Source organism: Podarcis bocagei (genome assembly GCF_964188305.1).
Source record: "Podarcis bocagei genome assembly, chromosome: 9".
In the NCBI taxonomy this organism is placed as follows: Eukaryota; Metazoa; Chordata; class Lepidosauria; order Squamata; family Lacertidae; genus Podarcis; species Podarcis bocagei.
The window spans coordinates 67,238,374-67,257,091 of record NC_138134.1 but is presented as its reverse complement, the minus strand read 5'-3'; the positions used below and the strand labels follow the sequence as shown (position 1 = coordinate 67,257,091).

General features: G+C 43.1%; 1 protein-coding gene across 12 annotated transcripts in view; it reads right to left on the bottom strand.

Annotated features, from left to right (window-relative positions):
- SEC31A (SEC31 homolog A, COPII coat complex component) overlaps positions 1–18,718 on the bottom strand; it is a 62,016-nt gene that overhangs the window by 41,148 nt on the left and 2,150 nt on the right. For 9 of the 12 annotated variants that reach the window (XM_081206932.1, XM_081206933.1, XM_081206935.1 and 6 more), the window contains exons 1-10: positions 13,132–13,263; positions 7,880–7,962; positions 6,233–6,356; positions 4,914–5,112; positions 4,710–4,805; positions 3,452–3,592; positions 1,783–1,925; positions 1,036–1,135; positions 656–817; positions 4–156 (exon numbers count right to left, since the gene is read on the bottom strand). In XM_081206932.1, the coding sequence (XP_081063058.1) occupies positions 4–156; positions 656–817; positions 1,036–1,135; positions 1,783–1,925; positions 3,452–3,592; positions 4,710–4,805; positions 4,914–5,112; positions 6,233–6,356; positions 7,880–7,958 (1,197 nt within the window). In that variant the 5' untranslated portion in view covers positions 7,959–7,962; positions 13,132–13,263. Of the gene's footprint in view, positions 1–3; positions 157–655; positions 818–1,035; positions 1,136–1,782; positions 1,926–3,451; positions 3,593–4,709; positions 4,806–4,913; positions 5,113–6,232; positions 6,357–7,879; positions 7,963–13,131; positions 13,309–18,718 lie in introns of those variants that run through there. The other 3 variants (XM_081206928.1, XM_081206931.1, XM_081206927.1) reach the window with 3 other exon arrangements.

Below are 18,718 nucleotides of genomic sequence, written 5' to 3'. Positions count from 1 at the left end.
TACTGAAAAAGATGCACCGACAGGTCGGCGAATCCACTTGGGTGGCTTCTTCAAGGGCAGGATTCTGCTCTGTGGAGTGGTCTGCTGTGGGAGCTGCAATGGAGGAAGTGTCTGCCCTGTTCCAAATGGATCGAGATTACCAAAGGAGGATGAGAGCTTTCGAAAAGGAGAGAGAGAAAGAGAAAGACAGATGGGTCTAAAACTCATGCGCATTATCACCACTCCTGTTTACCCAACCAGTTATCAATTCTTGGGTTTGCTTTTTGGAGTTTAATTTGTTTGTATATTCAAGGGGTGGATTAGGAGCCCATCTGAGCTTCAAACATTTCCTGTCAATATCTCATCTGTCCATACAAAAAAGAACATGATCGTTCTCTTTGGCAAGCAGGATGCACAGCTTCATAGCAACATACAACACCCCACCATTTTATAATAAAAACCTTCTAAAAAGTTAGCTCCAAGGTGCCACCAAACGATTTTCTCTCTCTCTTTAACCCTACAAATAGGACTCCTCTCAGGATAACAGTCACGGCGTGCGTACAGACATTCCAACAGTAACTTTTGACAGTCAAAGCAATTTTTAAGAAGTATTTCATCATGCATTGCAAACACCTGTCTTCCGTCAATTTGATACACAGTGTTTTGTTTTAAATACCTTGTCTGCTTGCTTCTGTCGCAGGCTGTCAGTGCTTCCCCCCATGATCGAGTAAACGCTGATCCTCCCATCAAAAGAAGCAGCAGAGAGAAGAGCAGGGTTCCTGGGACACCACTGGACGTCAAAGCACCACTGGGTGCTGGTCGGAAGCTCATACAACACCTGTATCCAAAACCAAACATATTACAATAAAAATGGCAGAGACCTAAACGGCTTAAGAAGGACCACCCAGCCACATCCAGAAAGCTAGTTTGGAGACAAAAGCTAATTCTGCCTCGTTCTGCTGCTCTGAGTGCAAAGTTTGTGCACTCTTTTTGCAATAGCCAAACAAGAAATGTCTCTCCATTTCAAAAGCTTGCAAGCAAGTGTTCAATCAGTACCTCTCCTGTGTTTGGATTGGAGCAAAGAATTTTAGCATCCTTTCCACAGCTCAGCAACAGTTCGGGATCCGCCATACTCCAAGCTATTGTCAAAATGCCCCTGTGAAAGAAGTTGCAACCAATGAAGCCTTTGTAAAAGTTGAAAACAAACTCTGAAATACCTGCAGTATTTTTATTTTTATTTTAAGAAAATATTTAAATACATTTATTGTACATCGGAATCTATAAACATGCAATACAATACATATATCAAACAATACAAAACATACATATCTACAAAACATACATTACCTATATACATACCCAACATGAACACACCTACCATGAATTGACCTCCAACCATTCTCATCGTGCTAGTTTACATTTATTTAATCTGCACACATTTCATTTTGGATGTTCGATTCTTCCAAATATTTTCCAAGCTAAGTTCATTATATTCTCTTTATTTCTAGATTTATTCACTGTCTGTCAGGAGATCTACCTTCTCCACATAGTTTTTAAGAGATTCTTTAAAGAAAGTCCATTCCTTATTATCTTTTTGTAAGGTGTTTCCTCTTACTCTCCCTGTTGATTTAGCAATGCGTAAGTATTCAATCGTTTTTGCTAAGCAGTCTGTTTTTGTGGGGACATAGCAAAATCCACATAGCAAACTGCTGCTAGCAGTGAAGGAGGATGTCATTAGCATTTTCAACGTCTGTCAACCACGCAGCCAGTCAGATCTGCGAAAGACCAAAAATATGCACATACCTTGCATGGCTTTCTAGAACACGAAGCGGAGAAGATGCAAATCGGAGGTCCCACACCTGGATTACAGGCAGCCGGTCGTCTTCCGAAGCCAGAACCATTTGTGTAGCGACATCAGGATGCCAGGCCAGCCCTGAGCAGTGCATCTGAAATTGTACAACCAGTGCTCTCAGTAGCAAGATCAAGCAGGCTTAAAAGAAACCAGACCGCTGCCTTCTATCCAAGACCTCCTTTGCACAGCTCTCTGCCAGTGCTGCTTACCTCTGCCTCTGCACTGGGCTGGGCACATGTAAAAGCTTTTGCCCATGTGGTTGGTCGCTCCCAAAACAGATGCAGATATACCATACAAGCACGCTCATGTCCCTGTATTAGCACAGAATGCATTGCAACATTTTGCAGTGGGTCCTACTTCCCTTTACCCTAATTTTGCAGGTACAGCCAATGGCCCATCTAATCCAGCATCCTGTTGTCACTGGGGTCTATCAGATCCCTTTGAGAGACCTGCAAGCAGGGCCTGCGACTCATCCATACTGTATTTATGAATGGGCCAGCTCACAACCTGAACAGGCCAAAGATGGAGAGAACAGGCATGCACCCCCCCCCTCTATGCATGCAAGAAAACACAGACAATTCACACTCCCTGCCACATGTGTATAGGCCCAATTTACAGGATTTTTCCCTGTACAAGAGGTGGGGGAGCAGAAAGATTGTGCAATGCTCACAACAAGTAGAGCACTTCATTAACTTTTATCATTTTCAGTCTTTTTGGGCTGACCTTCAGGGTTACTCCTCCCAAGGGGAAAATACGATAAAACCATTTCCATGTTGTTACTCTATGTCAGGTGAGAGGAATCTTTTTTGCAGCTCATTATTTTCTGAGCAACCTGGGAAGGGGGAAGGACATGCCAGTGGTGGGAGGTTCCAGAGGCAGAAGTGGGTGGGGGCAAGGAATCTGAAATTTAACAGGGCACTAAGCTAGTTTTGATATACTCAGGGACGCGGGTGGCGCTGTGAGTTAAACCACAGAGCCTAGGACTTGCCGATCAGAAGGTCGGCGGTTTGAATCCCCGCAACGGGGTGAGCTCCCGTTTCTCGGTCCCTGCTCCTGCCAGCCTAGCAGTTCGAAAGCACATCAAAGTGCAAGTAGATAAATAGGTACCACTCCAGCGGGAAGGTAAACAGTGTTTCCGTGCGCTGCTCTGGTTTGCCAGAAGCAGCTTAGACATGCTGGCCACATGACCTGGAAGCTGTACGCCGGCTCCCTTGGCCAATAAAGCGAGATGAGCGTCGCAACCCCAGAGTCGGTCACGACTGGACCTAATGGTCAGGGGTCCCTTTGTCTTTACCTTAAGCTAGTTTTGATACACTCTATCCTCCATTCAGACAAGCAAGAGGCACTGTAGGAGTTCCAGGACAAATTTAATCAAGGCAGAAACACTCAGAAGAAGCAGAGCCTGGGGCAGGGCAGCAGCTGTGGCCTGGAGAAACCCCCAAAGGCCAGGTAGAGAGGCTTGGGGGCCACATGTAGCCTCTGGGCCCAAGGCTCCCTACACTTCCTCTACGAACATGGGGAAGGAAGATAGATGCCCACACCTCAGAAGGAAATTTTCAACCAGCCTTAACAAATACTCGACTAGCGTGAGTGCCTACAACAAACTGGCTGAATGGTTACCCGGTTACTGTGGTCGCTGACTTTGATGATAGGTTCATTCTTCCTGAGATCCCACACTGTAGCACGGCCACTAGGGCTTGCAGAAGCCAAGATATGCTGGACTTGCCTGTTCCAAGCAATGCAGCTTATGTCTTCAGGAGGCTGTTGGAAACAGAACCCATCATCAGTTTCTCATTCTACATCACTAAAATATGCAACGTCTGGCAGACCAGACATTATTATTAAGCTCTTCAAAAACTTGGCAGACCTCCATTGAAAATGACAATAAAAACTGTTTCCCAACCTTGGGTCTCCAGGTGTTTTTGGACTACAACTCCCATCATCCCTAGCTAGCAAGACCAGTGGTCAGGGATGATGGTACTTGTAGTCCCAAAAACACCTGGAGACCCAAGGCTGGGAAACACTAGTTTAACCTATTATCCTTAGTTCTCACTTTAAATGAGTTGTACCTGAGGCTCAACTCAAGTTTACACACACATCAATCAGTAATAATTTTAGCCTGTCATTTACTCAATAAAGCAGTCAGCTACCCTAAGTTTCATGGTTAATCCGTTCATCTCTACAATCTCCAAGCACTTTTCAGAAGGATGTATCATCACACAATTACAGGTTTCTCAAAAAGCTTTACAGGATTCTAAGAAGTTCCCTTCCACCAAAAGTATCTTAGGTAGGGGAGGAGAACCGGTAAATCTCCAAATGTAACTGGACACCCAACCTCCATCACCTGATCATTTGCCCCACCAGCAGGGGCTGATGGGAGTTTGAGGATGCCTGGGGGACCACAGACTCCCCATCCCCAATCATAAACAGACTGTAAGATGACAATTGCCTCATTCTCTCACCAGCCAATCAAATGGATTTAAGACCTGGGGAAAATACCCGTATTTTTCGCTCTATAACACGCACCATACCATAACACGCACGTAGTTTTTAGAGGAGAAAAACAAGAAAAAAAATATTCTAAACGAAATAGTGGATATATGATTTTTGTTGTTCATGCTGTGGCCACAGACATGTGATCTGACAGTGAGTTTGGAGTAGCCCAATGCAAAAATCCTGAGGATCCATGTGGATCCATGCTTTGTAACCACGGAGGAGGGAAGGAAGGGGAACCATGGATCCTCTGCTCACGACTGCAGCAGATCCCCCCCGCCACCCGCAGGCATTCGCTCCATAACACGCACAGACATTTCCCCTTACTTTCTAGGAGGAAAGAAGTGAGTGTTATGGTGCAAAAAATACGGTATGCGTCTTGTACCTGAGTCTTGGCTCCTGGAGTCATAGGCGTTGCAAAATTGTTCAAGTCCCATATGTAGATCTCAGACTCATTTGCACCAGAGGCAACTAGGTTGGTCTATAAAACAGAGAACACACAATCAGGCCCATGCAATAAGGACTGAATATCATCTCAAGTGCTGCTATATTAGGCACCATGATTAAGGTGCAGAAAGAAAGATCTAACCTGGAAGAGGTTGACATCCAGAGCTCTAACAGGCCCCGTGTGCTTGTCTTTCTGCGCAATCACAACTTCCTCTTCACCTGCCAATATTTTAGCTGGGTCATACAAAATGATGTTTCCGTTTTCACCGCCGGCAATAAGTACCCCCGAAAGATCCCCATCAGATGCCATTCTGTGAGGACCCCATATCAGTTTGTGATACCTGCAAAAAGATGTAAGAACGTGAGAAGAGGTCTGCTGGATCAGGGCAAAGACCCCTCTAGCCCAGGACTTTGTATTCAGTGCAAAGTAATTCAATACAACGGTCTTAAGTAACCAAGCCAGAAACCTCCAACGACAATGCAAGCAGCCAGGAGAAGCACAGTGTTTTTGCTGTTTGACATTAAATCGGCCATGAAAGATTCATGGAGTCTGTTCAAAATCGACAGGAGGAGGAGGAGCATAGTCTTTTGCATCTATGGACACCACCCAAGCCACTTTGTCCTGAGAAGCAGCCATTCTTAGCTCAGCACAAGTGCTGCTCAAGCAGTAAACAGGTAGAATTATTCCCATTAGCTGAATGTACACTCAGGACAATTGTAGTTCTAGCAGAAGGAAATGCAATAGCAGCAAGGAAGGAATTCAAGGCCACCTTTACAGATAAAGGCCACCATTCAGGGCTTTTCTGCAGGGCCAGGAGCCTTGGTACATCATAGGAACATAGGATATACAGCCCAGGGATAAGGAAATTGGCCCTCCAGGTCTTGCAGGACTACAACCAAAGGGGGTTTGAATCCAGAAATTGATATGATCCCTGTTGTGACCTCTGTGCTTAGGGGGCCAGGGAGCCAGCCAGAGCAGTACAGTCTACCTACCCCTGATGCAACTGTTCTGTTCTGAAGCATGTTGCTTTTGCCAACATCTTCTTTCTCCCTCTCACCTCCAGGGACCAGCAAGTACAGGAGACACAGCAAGGACAGTAAGGCCCAGCTCTGTGTAGGGCTTTCTCTCTCTGCTGCAGCAGTATGGAGAGTCAGACATTGCTGAGTTATGCCCAAATGTACAGTGGCATGACAATCAAGCTGTGTGCTTTCCAGTGGGCAAAGGACCTTGGGGCTGGATGTAAGCCAAACTAACAAACATGGATAGGCGAGACTGATGGGAACTGCGGTCCAAAACATTTAGATGGCACCAGTTTGGCAAGAGCTGGTTTATCATGGCATAAACTATCAGGAGAAAAAACCTCCAGATCTTGAAAGCTGTGCCCCTTTGATTGCTAATACTTACATCCTGAGCTTTTCATTTACATTAGCAGATAGACAGTTTTTAAAGTCTGCACATACCTATGAGTGGATGAGAAAGTAGCACAGGACTTCATATCCAGCGACGGGTCAGTCAGGTCAAGTTCAAATATTTCCAGGGAAGCACTGGTACTGAAGCTTGCATCTAACTGCTGAGCGGATGTACCTGCAGAGACATGTGAAACACCTTACTACTAATGTACTGTAAACATAACACTTGGGAAGCCCAAAACAACCTCACACACTTAAGGGAAGAGATAAAACTGAACACTGTTTTTAAAAAACTATTTTTAAAACACGCAAACACATCCTCATCAGATTTTGAATCTTTTTGCTGTTTGTGACATTACAAAACCTCCATTTTTATATATCAGTTGTGGAATTTTTCTTGCCCTTAATAACGTTGGGAATTGCCAAGGAAAAGAAAGGATTTTAGTGCACCACTGTATAGTGTGGTGCTGAAGCCCTGCACAAGCCCACTGACTCTATTAAGTCTGCAATCCTGTGCACACTTAACTGGGTTTGAGCCACATAGAGCAGAGTTCAATGAACTAAACAGGTTTACATACCTAGGAGTCTGATTCAATAGCTATGAAAGATAACTGGATTTGAAATGTACAGAGGCAATGTACCTCTAAATACCAGCTGCTAGGGCTAAACTAGAGACTAAGGCTGGTGCCTTCATGACGAGCTTATGAATACAAAGAGATACCAGCTGCTGTTGAGAAGATGAGCACAGATGGACGCTGGTCTCGTCCAGCAAAGCAAATCTCAAATTCACATTTAGCACAAGTTCAAGTTAAGTGTTGTAAGTTATTTGGAGACCTTTGGTCTCCAATTAACAAGTCTAATAAGTAACAGCGGGACGCGGGTGGCGCTGTGGGTAAAACCTCAGTGCCTAGGACTTGCCGATCGTATGGTCGGCGGTTCGAATCCCTGCGGCGGGATGAGCTCCCGTCGTTCGGTCCCAGCTCCTGCCCATCTAGCAGTTCGAAAGCACTCTTAAGTGCAAGTAGATAAATAGGTACCGCTTTATAGCGGGAAGGTAAAGGGCGTTTCCGTGTGTTGCTCTGGTGCTGGCTTGCCAGCTGCAGCTTCGTCACGCTGGCCACGTGACCTGGAAGTGTCTTCGGACGGCGCCGGCTCACGGCCTCTAGAGCGAGATGAGCACGCAACCCTAGAGTCGGACACGACTGGCCCGTACGGGCAGGGGTACCTTTACCTAATAAGTAACAACTACAACAACTTGAAAAAGCGAGAACAAAAGCCCCAAACAAATACAGGCAAGGGCTTTGATTTACTGGTAAAGTTTTTCTTTTTTGGCCTGTAATTTTTATTTTTTTTCTACATGCTATTCTCACCACCTTTCAGCATTCAGAAGGGCAATATTTTAATGAGGGCTCAAAAAGCGCTCAAAATCTCTAAGTGGCTGGCATCAGAACTAAAGTGCCATGTCTGCAGACATCTGAATTAATATTTCAGATGTAAGCATGCTAGTATCAGATTTCTAAATGACCAAGTGACTGAGATTTTCCTCAACTGGGAGCTTCAACTGAAGCCAAAAGGCTGGCTCTAAAGTGCCCCTATCCATAAAGGGCAGGAGTCCTACCACTTGCAGAGGAGTTTTGCTCATTGGACCTCTGGATCCAAAACATGATATTTTCACATTGCAATGAAATAATAACTCACCAGTAGCCAAGTAGATGGGGTGATGGTGAGATGGACTCCATGCCTGCATGGCAGTACGGTCTATCTCTTTTAGCTTCATCCTGCTGAGAGAGTACAATACACAGACAGCATCACTACAGGAGAAGGTGAGAAACTGGACAAAAATGAAGACTTCACACACTCTGCTCTTAACCCAAAACTGTTCGGAGGAGGCAATATTTAAATCCTTCTGATTGGAAGAATAAAAAATAAAATCCATGTCTGCGTCAAAGTAGTCTTCAGAATATCCACCAATACAGTGGTACCTCTACTTGCAAATGTGATCCATTTTGGGGTGCCGTTCGCACCCCGAAAAGTCCGTAAGTAGAGCGCGCTACTGCGCGTATGCAATAGATTGTTTCTGCGCATGCGCAAAGCGCGCAGATCACTTCTGCGCGTGCAGAGACCCAAAAGCAAACACTTCCAGGTTTGCAGTGTTCGTAACCTGAAAAGCCGCAATGTGAAGCAAACGTAACACGAGGTATGAATATATTAAGAAAATAAAATCCTAGACAAGTTTTAATCACAGTGGTGGCTCCTCGCTTGTGGAATGCTCTTCTTAGGGAGTTCATATTCTGTTCCAACTGCTCTGGCCCGAAGTCAGGTTGGGTCTGGAGTAAGCAAACTGTCTAAGCTGAAGGCTATAATGAAGCTCATAAATAAATAAATAAACACACCTAATCCTCACATGGCACTCTGGTATGAATGATATTTCTTCGCTGTCCTCCTCACAAACAGCTTCATTCAAAACCAGAAATTCTTGCATGGCTCAATACCAACAGGGCATGTGGCTCTGAAGCTCTATATATGAAACTGACAGTGACGTTTTCCTGTTCGTTTTTGATTAGCAGCGAGCTGCCAAACAAATTGTGGTTGGTTATGGTTTCTTAGAAAAAAGTTGAGTAGAAACCATGGTTTATGAAGTGAGCTTGTTTTAACAAACCATAGTTAACATTAACCACAGTTTAAGGTTCAGATAGAATGCTAAACTGTGGTTAAGCAAAGGCAGAAGCAAGAGCTTGCAGATTCCTTCTAGTGGCTGTACCAGGTGACACAACATCAAATGAGCATTAAAACACTGTAAATAAAGGTTTTTGTTAATGTAACCTGTTCTGTGAACGTAACCCCTGCATAAGTGGGGAGACACCTTTATGAGAAAGGGGATTTTGACTTAAACTTCAGGAAGAACTTTCTGAGAGTTAAGAGCTGTTTGATAGTGGAACGGACTCGTTTGGGAGGTTGTAGACTCCCTTAGCTGGAGGTTTTTAAACAGAGGTTGGGTGACCACCAGAGATGGATGCTTTAGTTGAGATTTCTGCACTGAAGTGGGTTGGATTAAGATGACCCTCATGGTCCCTTTCAACGCTATGATTCTATAGAATGCTGGCATGCACTCATTTATAAGAAGAAACTGCAATCAAGTTCTGGAATACCGTTATCCAAAATTCCACCTCCAGACCTCAACCTAAGTGCCAGCGAAAAGTGGTTTCCGGCTGTAATGTTTTAGGAGATATGGAAAAAAAGGATTATAAATGGGTTAAAGTTTTATGGTAAGGATTTGCTGAACCAACAAATTGAATTGGAATACAAAGAAGGGAAGTACGAGGAGGTCAGAGGAAATAAGGATATGGAAGTTATATTACTGAAAATTGATGTGTGTTTTTAATTGTTTATTATTTTGTATGTTTATTTTTGTATGTTGTGTATGTCTTGTATGTTGTATGTTTATATCCTAAAAATTTTCAATAAATATCTTTAAAAAAAAAAAGTGCCAGCGAAAAGGACAACGTGGCCCTCACTTCGATGGCCAACTGCCTAGAATTTTGTTCCAACCACAGCTTCCTCTTAAAACGCTTTAGCTAAAACCTTAAACTGGAACTGTGTGATCATGCCACAAAAGCTTTAATTAGAACTAGAAACAAGCTAAAAGAAGAAAGTGTAAAGCAGAAAGTACCGCAAAACTTTCAGATAAGCATCTCTCAAGAAAGTACTTTCGAGGATTATTTGCCAACTGCTCAAACTGATATCATCAATGTTGAGTCTCCCTACTCCTTTTTGCTGTCTCCTAACCAGAAACCCTATAATTCTTATAGGAGCACAGCATGGAAGGATTAATATTTTAAAAACTACGTCTTGTGTGAATGTAGTCTCAGCAACAGCCTTTTTCCATAGCAAGGAAACTGAAGTGACTGTACCCCAACTGTGGAATGCTCTGACCACAGAAGCTCATCTAGTGCCCATGTTGTGGTCTTCTTGGTACCTGGTGAACAAACTTTTGATTTTCCCTTGCTTTTCACTACTGGTGCCTTTTCAATACTGTGTACCAACGCTGTTCTCTGTGATTGTTTTTTTTAAAGACAACAAAGGCTAATCTCTCGCTCAGTGTTAGATATTCCCTGGGTACAAAGTTGGCAACTGACATCTCCATCGAGCCAGTTTAAAAACCTCTGTCTCAGTCCATCGTTAATTCCATTTCCATTGTATGAATTTCTCCTTCTTGCACAAAGGGACAAGTGAACTGTTGTAAGAGCAAGCTAAAAGTCAAGCAATGTAGTTGAGATCATAGAATTGTAGAATTGTAGCACTGTCTTATATATCTGTGTTTCTGACATTGCTCTAGCTCATTTGTCCAGCTTCTGCTGGTTTAAACATCGTACATGTTGTGCGTAATCTATCAAAATCCTGTGTGCTCTTATGCTAAGAAAGTTGAGGCAATACAATATGTTATGTGTTCTCTGGTACCAATCCTGCAACAGCTAACCATACCACTTCTTCATTTTAAGTACCGTACAGCTTTTAAAGTCACACTTCCTGAAACGAAGAATTTTCAACAAATCATTCAACAGGAATCTAGGCGTGAGTTGCAGCACTAGTCTATACAGTGAAAATGGAAGTTGATCTGGAGCCAATAAAGAAATATCCTTTTGAAGCATCTTAAATATTCACTTTTCTTTAATAGTGACTGTTCCTAATTCTGCACATGCCCGCTTCTTCTTCAACTTGTGCATGGACAGCCAGTATGCTGCCTTTATTTGGGTGTTAGATTATGACAGGCCAGGGTTCAAATCTCCATTCAGTCATGAAGCTCCCTGGGTGAGCAGCCTAAACGACCTCACAGGCTTGTTGTTAAAATACAGTGGGGAAGTCAAGAACCATGCCCACTACCTTGAGCTTCTTGGAGGAAGGATTGTGTATAAAAACAATAAATAAATAAAATATTACTTTTGTCCGCTTAGTGCTGGACAAATTACAAGTCCTCCAAAGAATTCAGAAAAATAATACAGTACTGGAGAGATATTTCCATTGCTGAACTTTCAAAGTATCACTGCAGCCTTGTCTCCTGCTAGTCCTAGAGATACAAAGGAGTTTACAACCTTCCACGGTGTCCAGCTACAAAGAAAGCTATTGCTTGGCACTGTAACCTTTGATACTAACACAGCACCAAAGGAAGTGCTGCCTCTCATTAAGAGAGATTAATAGGAAAAAGGGACCCAAGGTTACTGGTATCTCTTGAAATCTGTAGTCTTCAAACTTTGCAGACTTGGAACCTGCCTTTAATCCAAACATGCATTTGGGAACCCATTTGTTAATTTTTAATCATCTATTTGTATGGCAGTAACACTGCTGTTGTGACCCAACCTAGCTCAAGCTTGCAACTCAGTACTGGATCCCAATTTACCAGTTGAAGATCACTGATAAGCCACCATGGTTAAGAAGCAGATGTTTCCTAAGAATATACAAGTCTGCATGCAAACCCTCTTGCTACCAACTGCAAATACAAAATCAATGGCACATACGCAAGATTACACTCTTGTTGTTCCATGGTAATTAATCCAAAACTAACAAGACTCCTAATTTTTGTATTAACATACATTACGGTCTGCCATTCAACAACTTAACACTGAAATGTGTGTATATCTGTGATATTACTAGCAGCCTCATATCCAAAAAACTGCAGCTTGATTCAAAATGGTATCCTACTGTATCCAAACATAGATGAGAACATGCTGCTTGACCCAGGAACCACTGTGCAAAATTTGATTACAATACTGTATCATAAAAGATGTCCAAACTCATACAGAAAAACAACTTTCCAAAATTCACTGTAGGTAGCAATGAACATTTAGCCATTTGATCACTAGCCTTATCTTTGGTGTGCCCTCCAAGGGTGGTAGATATTCTAAATTAAGTGGTCCTAAATAAAAGTGCCACTTTGTGTACAAACAGTAGGAAAACTCTTCTGGGTAGAAAATATCAGTGACACGCTCAAGATCGCTTAGAGATTTTAAACACAATAATCAACTGACTCTACACCTTCCAGTATGTATTTCAAGACAATCGGAGAATAGGCTAAAACTTAAATCTGAAGGTCTTTGTCATGGTACACTAGCTGTAGAAGGCGGCACTTTATGCAATATTTCAGGGGTGGCCAACTCCCACTTCACCCCCTTTGATTTCCTTAACTTAGATTTCCCCTAAAAGCTCAAAAATCTTTGACTTCCCAAAATAAGCTCAACGACTTTGGTCAATGCAGTGGGTTGATCACCGCCAGTTTTTTTTTATAGTGGAAGTAGATCGAAGTCTCTTGGAAGTTGGAAAAGCCTGCAATATTTCAATGCGTGCTTAGCTGTTGAAGCCAGGATCCTAATTTTCAAATATGGAACTAGGGAAGGGAGCAGCAGCTCCTTCAGGTGTATGAATGCAAAAAATATTGATGCAACAGTATGATTTTGCTGATATGCGAGTTCTCCAACCCAAAACTTGTGCATGCCTAGAAACAAGAAAGCGGAAAGGCCCGGAAAGGCTAAACTCGGGTCGATCCTCGAGGGGTTTGGAAAACCCAATGCTCCCTTGAGGGGGGAGCGAAGGTGCCCCCCCCAAGCCGATGCAACAAAAGGGCCGCAGTGCTAAAAATGCAGGCAGGACGAAATCCCATTATGTATTTGCATCTCCGAAAAAGTGGGGAGGGAGAAGCCTCTTCTTTAAAAGCACCACGCCTAAACCGGGAGCCCCCGCTTTTTGCAAAAAAATAAACGAGGAGGGTGGGCGAAGTGGATCCCTCGCCCCCTTTCTCGGCCGCCTCGCAACGCCAAGTTAATGGCTGCAATCCTAGGAAAGACGAGTCGCCAGGATGCGGCGCAAAACGAGAGCTGGGCCGAGTTTAAAGGGAAGGCTGGCTGGGACCCCCAACCCGCCGCCGCCGCCCGCCCTTCGGTCTCCCGAGCTCCTCTCACCTGCTCGCCGGTCTCCCTCGGCCAGGAAAGTCAAGGCTGGGCTGCGGCCTCCTCCTCCGCCCGCAGGGCCCCAAGCTCCAACCCGCTCGGGCTTCAACGTGGCAGCCGGAGCACCGCCTCCATGCCGCCGGCTTCCGGGACGAAGTGGCACCCGCCCGCCGCTGGGGCTGGGGCTGGGGCTGGGCCTGCTTGGGGGAGGGAGGAAGAGGAGGAGGAAGCCGGCAAAGGGCCGCTCGCCACGCCGCCGCCTCTGAGGGGAGAAGCCGCCACGGTGGACGCGCGCCGGGGGTCGGCTAGGCCGGAGGGGCTCCAAGTTTCTGCACTGGCTTTCGGAATAAAGATTTGCTTGCGGCAAGCCGAGGGTTTATATATATAAATATATACACACACACACTCTGAGTCTGTGTGTGTGTGTGTGTGTGTGTGTGTGTATACACAGTATATATAGATGTGTGTGTGTGCGCGCATATATATATATATATATATATACACACACACACACACACACACACACACACACAGACACAGATAAACATCCTCAGAGTATATATATAAAAAACACCCTCGGCTCGCTGCAAGCAAATCTTATATATTAAAGTATATATTACATACTTTTATATATAGGGTGGATTTGATTTAAATCCAATCGATTTAAATCACTAGTCAGTAAGACTTGATTCAAATCTCTCTCCTTTTTACAGAAAGACTCATTCTTGCTGGTATCACAATATTTACAACCAGAGGAAGGTTTCATTTTTGGAATAATAAAATTTCAGAGTAGTTTTTACAGTTCTATCAAAAATTACTGATTTGGTTATACTATTAGAAATACATGGACAGATAATTATGAAATTATTGTGAGGTTTAATGAGTTAACTTTATATTTGGGCAACTTTTCCGCTGTACTTTATTGGAAGGAGAAAATATATCATTTCCTTAATAACAATTTAAAGGATTTTAGATTTAACTAAAATGATAACATTGTAGCATATGTAGCCATGGTTGTTAACTGTTGTTGTTAACTGATGTGGTTAAATGATTAAAAAAAAAAAACACTTGTAGACTGAGTTTTAGCACACACGAAAAACATAAAACAAATCCTTATTTCCTGATGAATAGCCTTTGGACTATAATGTAACTTAAATAGAAAACTATCTTTAGAAAGATTTTTCCTCCAAAAGCATTTTATTAAAAAAAAAATCCAATTTAAACAAATAATAATAATCATTGATTTTTATCCACCCTGATATGCTCTGATAGAAGCCACTCCTAGCAGTGCTCAATTTATAGCACAGAACAAAACTGCTTTGTAATACTGACCCTGGGGGGCAAAGCCTCCAACATTTCTTCTTTGAAATATCATCATCATATTTATACCCCATGCATCTGACTGGGTTGCCCCAGCCACACTGGGCAGCTTTCCAGCAGCTATAAAAAATATAATAAAACACAAAACCTTAAAATACTTCCTTCTACAGAGCTGCCTTCAGATAGCTCGGGGGTTGCATAACTCCATACCTTCCAGCATTTTTCCTGTGAAAATTAGGGACACCCTAAAGGAAATCAGGACATTCTGGGATCAGAATCAGAAACCGTGACAGCTTCTGTAAATCCGGGACTGTCCCTGGGAAACGGGGAACTTGGAGGGTCTGCGATGCAGCAAAATAAAGAACAAGAATCATTCCCGAAATATAAACGAGCCTCTTAAATACATACTTAAGTATGTATACAAACTCCCTAAGAGGTGTGAGCTCACTTTTGCCTGGTAATCTCATTTATTTTCTGTCTAATTTGAGATAAACTCATTTCCTCTTATCACAATGTTTCTTATCTTATGTTTCTGAGTTGAGATCCCTGCTCACAACCCTATGTCATGGAGAACTCTAGAATAGCCAATGCTCTTGAGAGGTGTGGATACTGTTCCTGGTTTTACATCCAAAAATTTTATTTTGATATTATACTATACAGTATATTATATTATATTATGCTAAACTATACAGTTGCCATCCTCTCATCCCACACCCTTTGAGAACCATTGCTCTAGGTGATGGGGAGTGTTCATGGCGTTTTATATAGATGTACTGTACAGTGGTACCTCTGGTTACGTAATTAATACGTTCCGGAGGTCTGTTCTTAACCTGAAACTGTTCTTAACCTGAAGCACCACTTTAGCTAATGGGGCCTCCCGCTGCTGCCGCCCTGCTGGAGCATGATTTCTGTTCTCATCCTGAAGCAAAGTTCTTAACCCGAGGTACTATTTCTGGGTTAGCGGAGTCTGTAACCTGAAGCGTTTGTAACCTGAAGCGTATGTAACCCGAGGTACCACTGTATATCAAAACCTCTGCACATGTGCAGAGTGCATTTACTTCCCCACTGCAGCTAGTTTAGAAGAGCGCTGCTGAATGGGGCAAAGGCCTAGCCCAACACTGCTTTCGAATGTCTGTGCCTCAGGGAACCGCATAAGCAGACCGTTAAGGCAGCCAGGCACAGCTAAAGACCCTGGACTTTAATGTTTATTTAGAATCACAGTATCTGATATACTAGGCTGACTGGTTTGGCCAGGAGTTTGAACTTCAGTCCAACACTGCAGAGGGTGTGCAATGGAGTCTGAACTCAGTGCACATAATTTGCACATTTAAGTTATCTTTCAGGAGGCAGCCTTTTATGTGGGGTTGGAGGGGAGGAGACACTGCTCTTCTGACAGATATATAAAGTTTGTGTTCAGGTGTGCAGGTCTAATTAACAGCAGACTAGTGTTGTTTTTTGTTTTAAGTAGTTTGCCACTGATACACTTCCAGATATAGGTAGGTAGCCGTGTTGGTTTGCTGTAGTCAAAACAAAACAAAAAAATTCCTTTCAGTAGCACCTTAGAAACCAACTAAGTTTGTTATTGGTATGAGCTTTCGTGTGCATGCCTCGTGTGTGTATCTGAAGAAGTGTGCATGCACACGAAAGCTCATACCAATAACAAACTTAGTTGGTCTCTAAGGTGCTACTGGAAGGAATTTTGTTTTGTTGATACAATTTCGACACACTTGTGGCTGAAATCCTATGAATGAAAACTTAAGTTGCACTGAACTTCTGTTAAAACATGACTAGCGTAGGAGTCTCACTCTTACCCTTTTCCCAAGGCTGCATATATAATCTTTAGCAGGAACAGACATGTGACACTTGCATTTTTCCATTTACCGTATTTTTCGCCGCATAGGACGCATCAAGTTTTTTTGGGGGGGAAATAAAGAAAAAAAAATTATTTCCCCCCCAGGCGCTTGTGGGGCAGGCAGCGGGAGAAGCGCTCTTCTCCCCGTCTCCCACCTTCAGATCAGGTCTGGGGACAGCGGGGAGACGCTCTGCGTCTCCCCGCTGTCCCTGGAGCTTGTGGGGCAGGCAGCGGGGAGAAGCGCTCTTCTCCCTGCCGCCCGCCTTGAGATCAGGTCCGGGGACAGCCTGGAGACGCGCTGCGTCTCCCTGCTGTCCCCGGAGTGGTGGGGCAGGCAGCGGGGAGAAGCGCTCTTCTCCCCGCCGCCCGCCTCCAAACCACTTCGGGAGACAGCGGGATGGCGGCGTTCCGCCTCCCTCTGTCCCCCGACCTTGTGGGGCTGGCGCTGGGGCTCTCCTGAAGCCTGGAGAGCGAGAGGGGTCGGTGCGCACCAACCCCTCTCGCTCTCCAGGCTTCAGTGAAAGCCTGCATTCGCCCCATAGGACGCACCCACATTTCCCCTTCATTTTTGGAGGGGAAAAAGTGCGTCCTATAGGCCGAAAAATACGGTACATGAAATGTTGGTAGCTCAGAGGATCCCATGCTAGACTTCTGAAATAGCTACTCCAGGATTCATATAAAAGCCACCACAAGGTGTTTTCATTTACTAGGAGCTTTGGCATCAATTTTGAACCTGATCATGAGTATAGCATCCCATTTCCCACAGTAACCAAGAGGAACCCCACAAACAAGACACCAATCTGTGAGACTCTTATCCAATCACTAAATTTACTCAGAATCCATTTTCAGTAGATAAGCAGTCATTTCTTTACTTACACAGATGTGAGTTTCAAATACCTTGAATTACAAAGATTAGGCCAACATACGTGTTCAGTTCAGTTCCCTGCTGAAACATTGTTTCAACAAGCCTACTCAGTCCTATAATTTAGTTATACAAATATTTGTATGACTCTAACTCTGATTATGGTTTTATGTATATTTGTTTTTCAATATACATTGTGGATTTTAGCTACCTTTTATCTACAATACTATTTGTGTATCATGTGGAAAGCTCTCTGAACAGGCCGCCTTTAAATCTGCTAAATAATAGACAAAGAAATAAACATTTATAGAAAGTACAAAAAATATCCAGAATCCACAGCTGGGCAAAGCATTGCATTCTGACGAATTCTGTACTTTTTTTTCCGTTCCCCATGTCCTTGTGTACCATCATACCACACTTTAATGGTGATACCACCCAACCGTACATATTTCAGATTCTTGCAAGTACTTTGAATACATGATCTAACCTATTTGCCAGTTCCACAGCTGGGATATTAGTAAAACTTATTTAATAAAGTTTAGAATGCTAGTTCTGCTTCCTAGGCACAAACTAGAAATCAATCCACAAGGCTTCATTGAAGGTCAAAGTATTTATTTATATCAATACAAAAGGAAAATCAGTATACAAAATGTGTCTTACAGAGATTGGTCAAAAGTCATACTTTTATAATGATTTCCCCTTTTCCATTTGGTCCAGATTTTATTATGTTCATCCCACGCTTTCTAGACATGGGCCTGAGAGGCTCTTCTTTTATTTTTATAAGTTTTTTTTGCATTTTCAATTTTACATACAATAAGCAAAAGAAAAATAAACACAATAAAAACATAAAATCCCCTTTGAGTTCCCTCCCCGCCCCTCTTTGTGGATCCTCATCTAATGATTTTCCCTCTGCATCTCTTCTGTAACTCTATTATTATAAATCCTTTGCCAATCCATAGTTCAATTTTTTACTACAGGTTTTCTGTCAAACCTACCAATGTATGTAATTGTTCACAATAATTTTTCAAGTAAGTTACAAACTTTCCCCATTATTTATTAAAGCCAGCCTCTTCCTGGTTTCTAATTCTTCCTGCAAGTTTTGCCATTTCAGCAGAATTCATCAATTTTATCTGCCACTCTTCCTTAGTCAGAATTGTGACCTTTCCATCTCTGGATATTTCCCCTTTTTTCCTTGGGCATTTATCCACTCGATCCTCCACACAAGTGAATAATATCACAGAAATCAAGACAGCACATAGCCAAACCACCCAAAAAGCCAGCAGGAATTCATATTTTTCTCAAGACACTTAGGAAGAAACACTCAAGACACACACAGGAAACGGCTTTTAATTAGTAAAATTAGTAATTTTAAGAGCTCAGGACTTAATTTTGGACACAACCGTTAAAAATGAACTTCCCTCTCTAGCATGCTCACTGTGATACACCCCTATCTGTCTTTTAAAAAATACTGGGAGGTGGGAGAATAAATAAAAGCACATTATGCAATTCTACTGCTGAAGTTAAACTGCTTATATGGGAAAGCTATATGGGAACTATACATACAC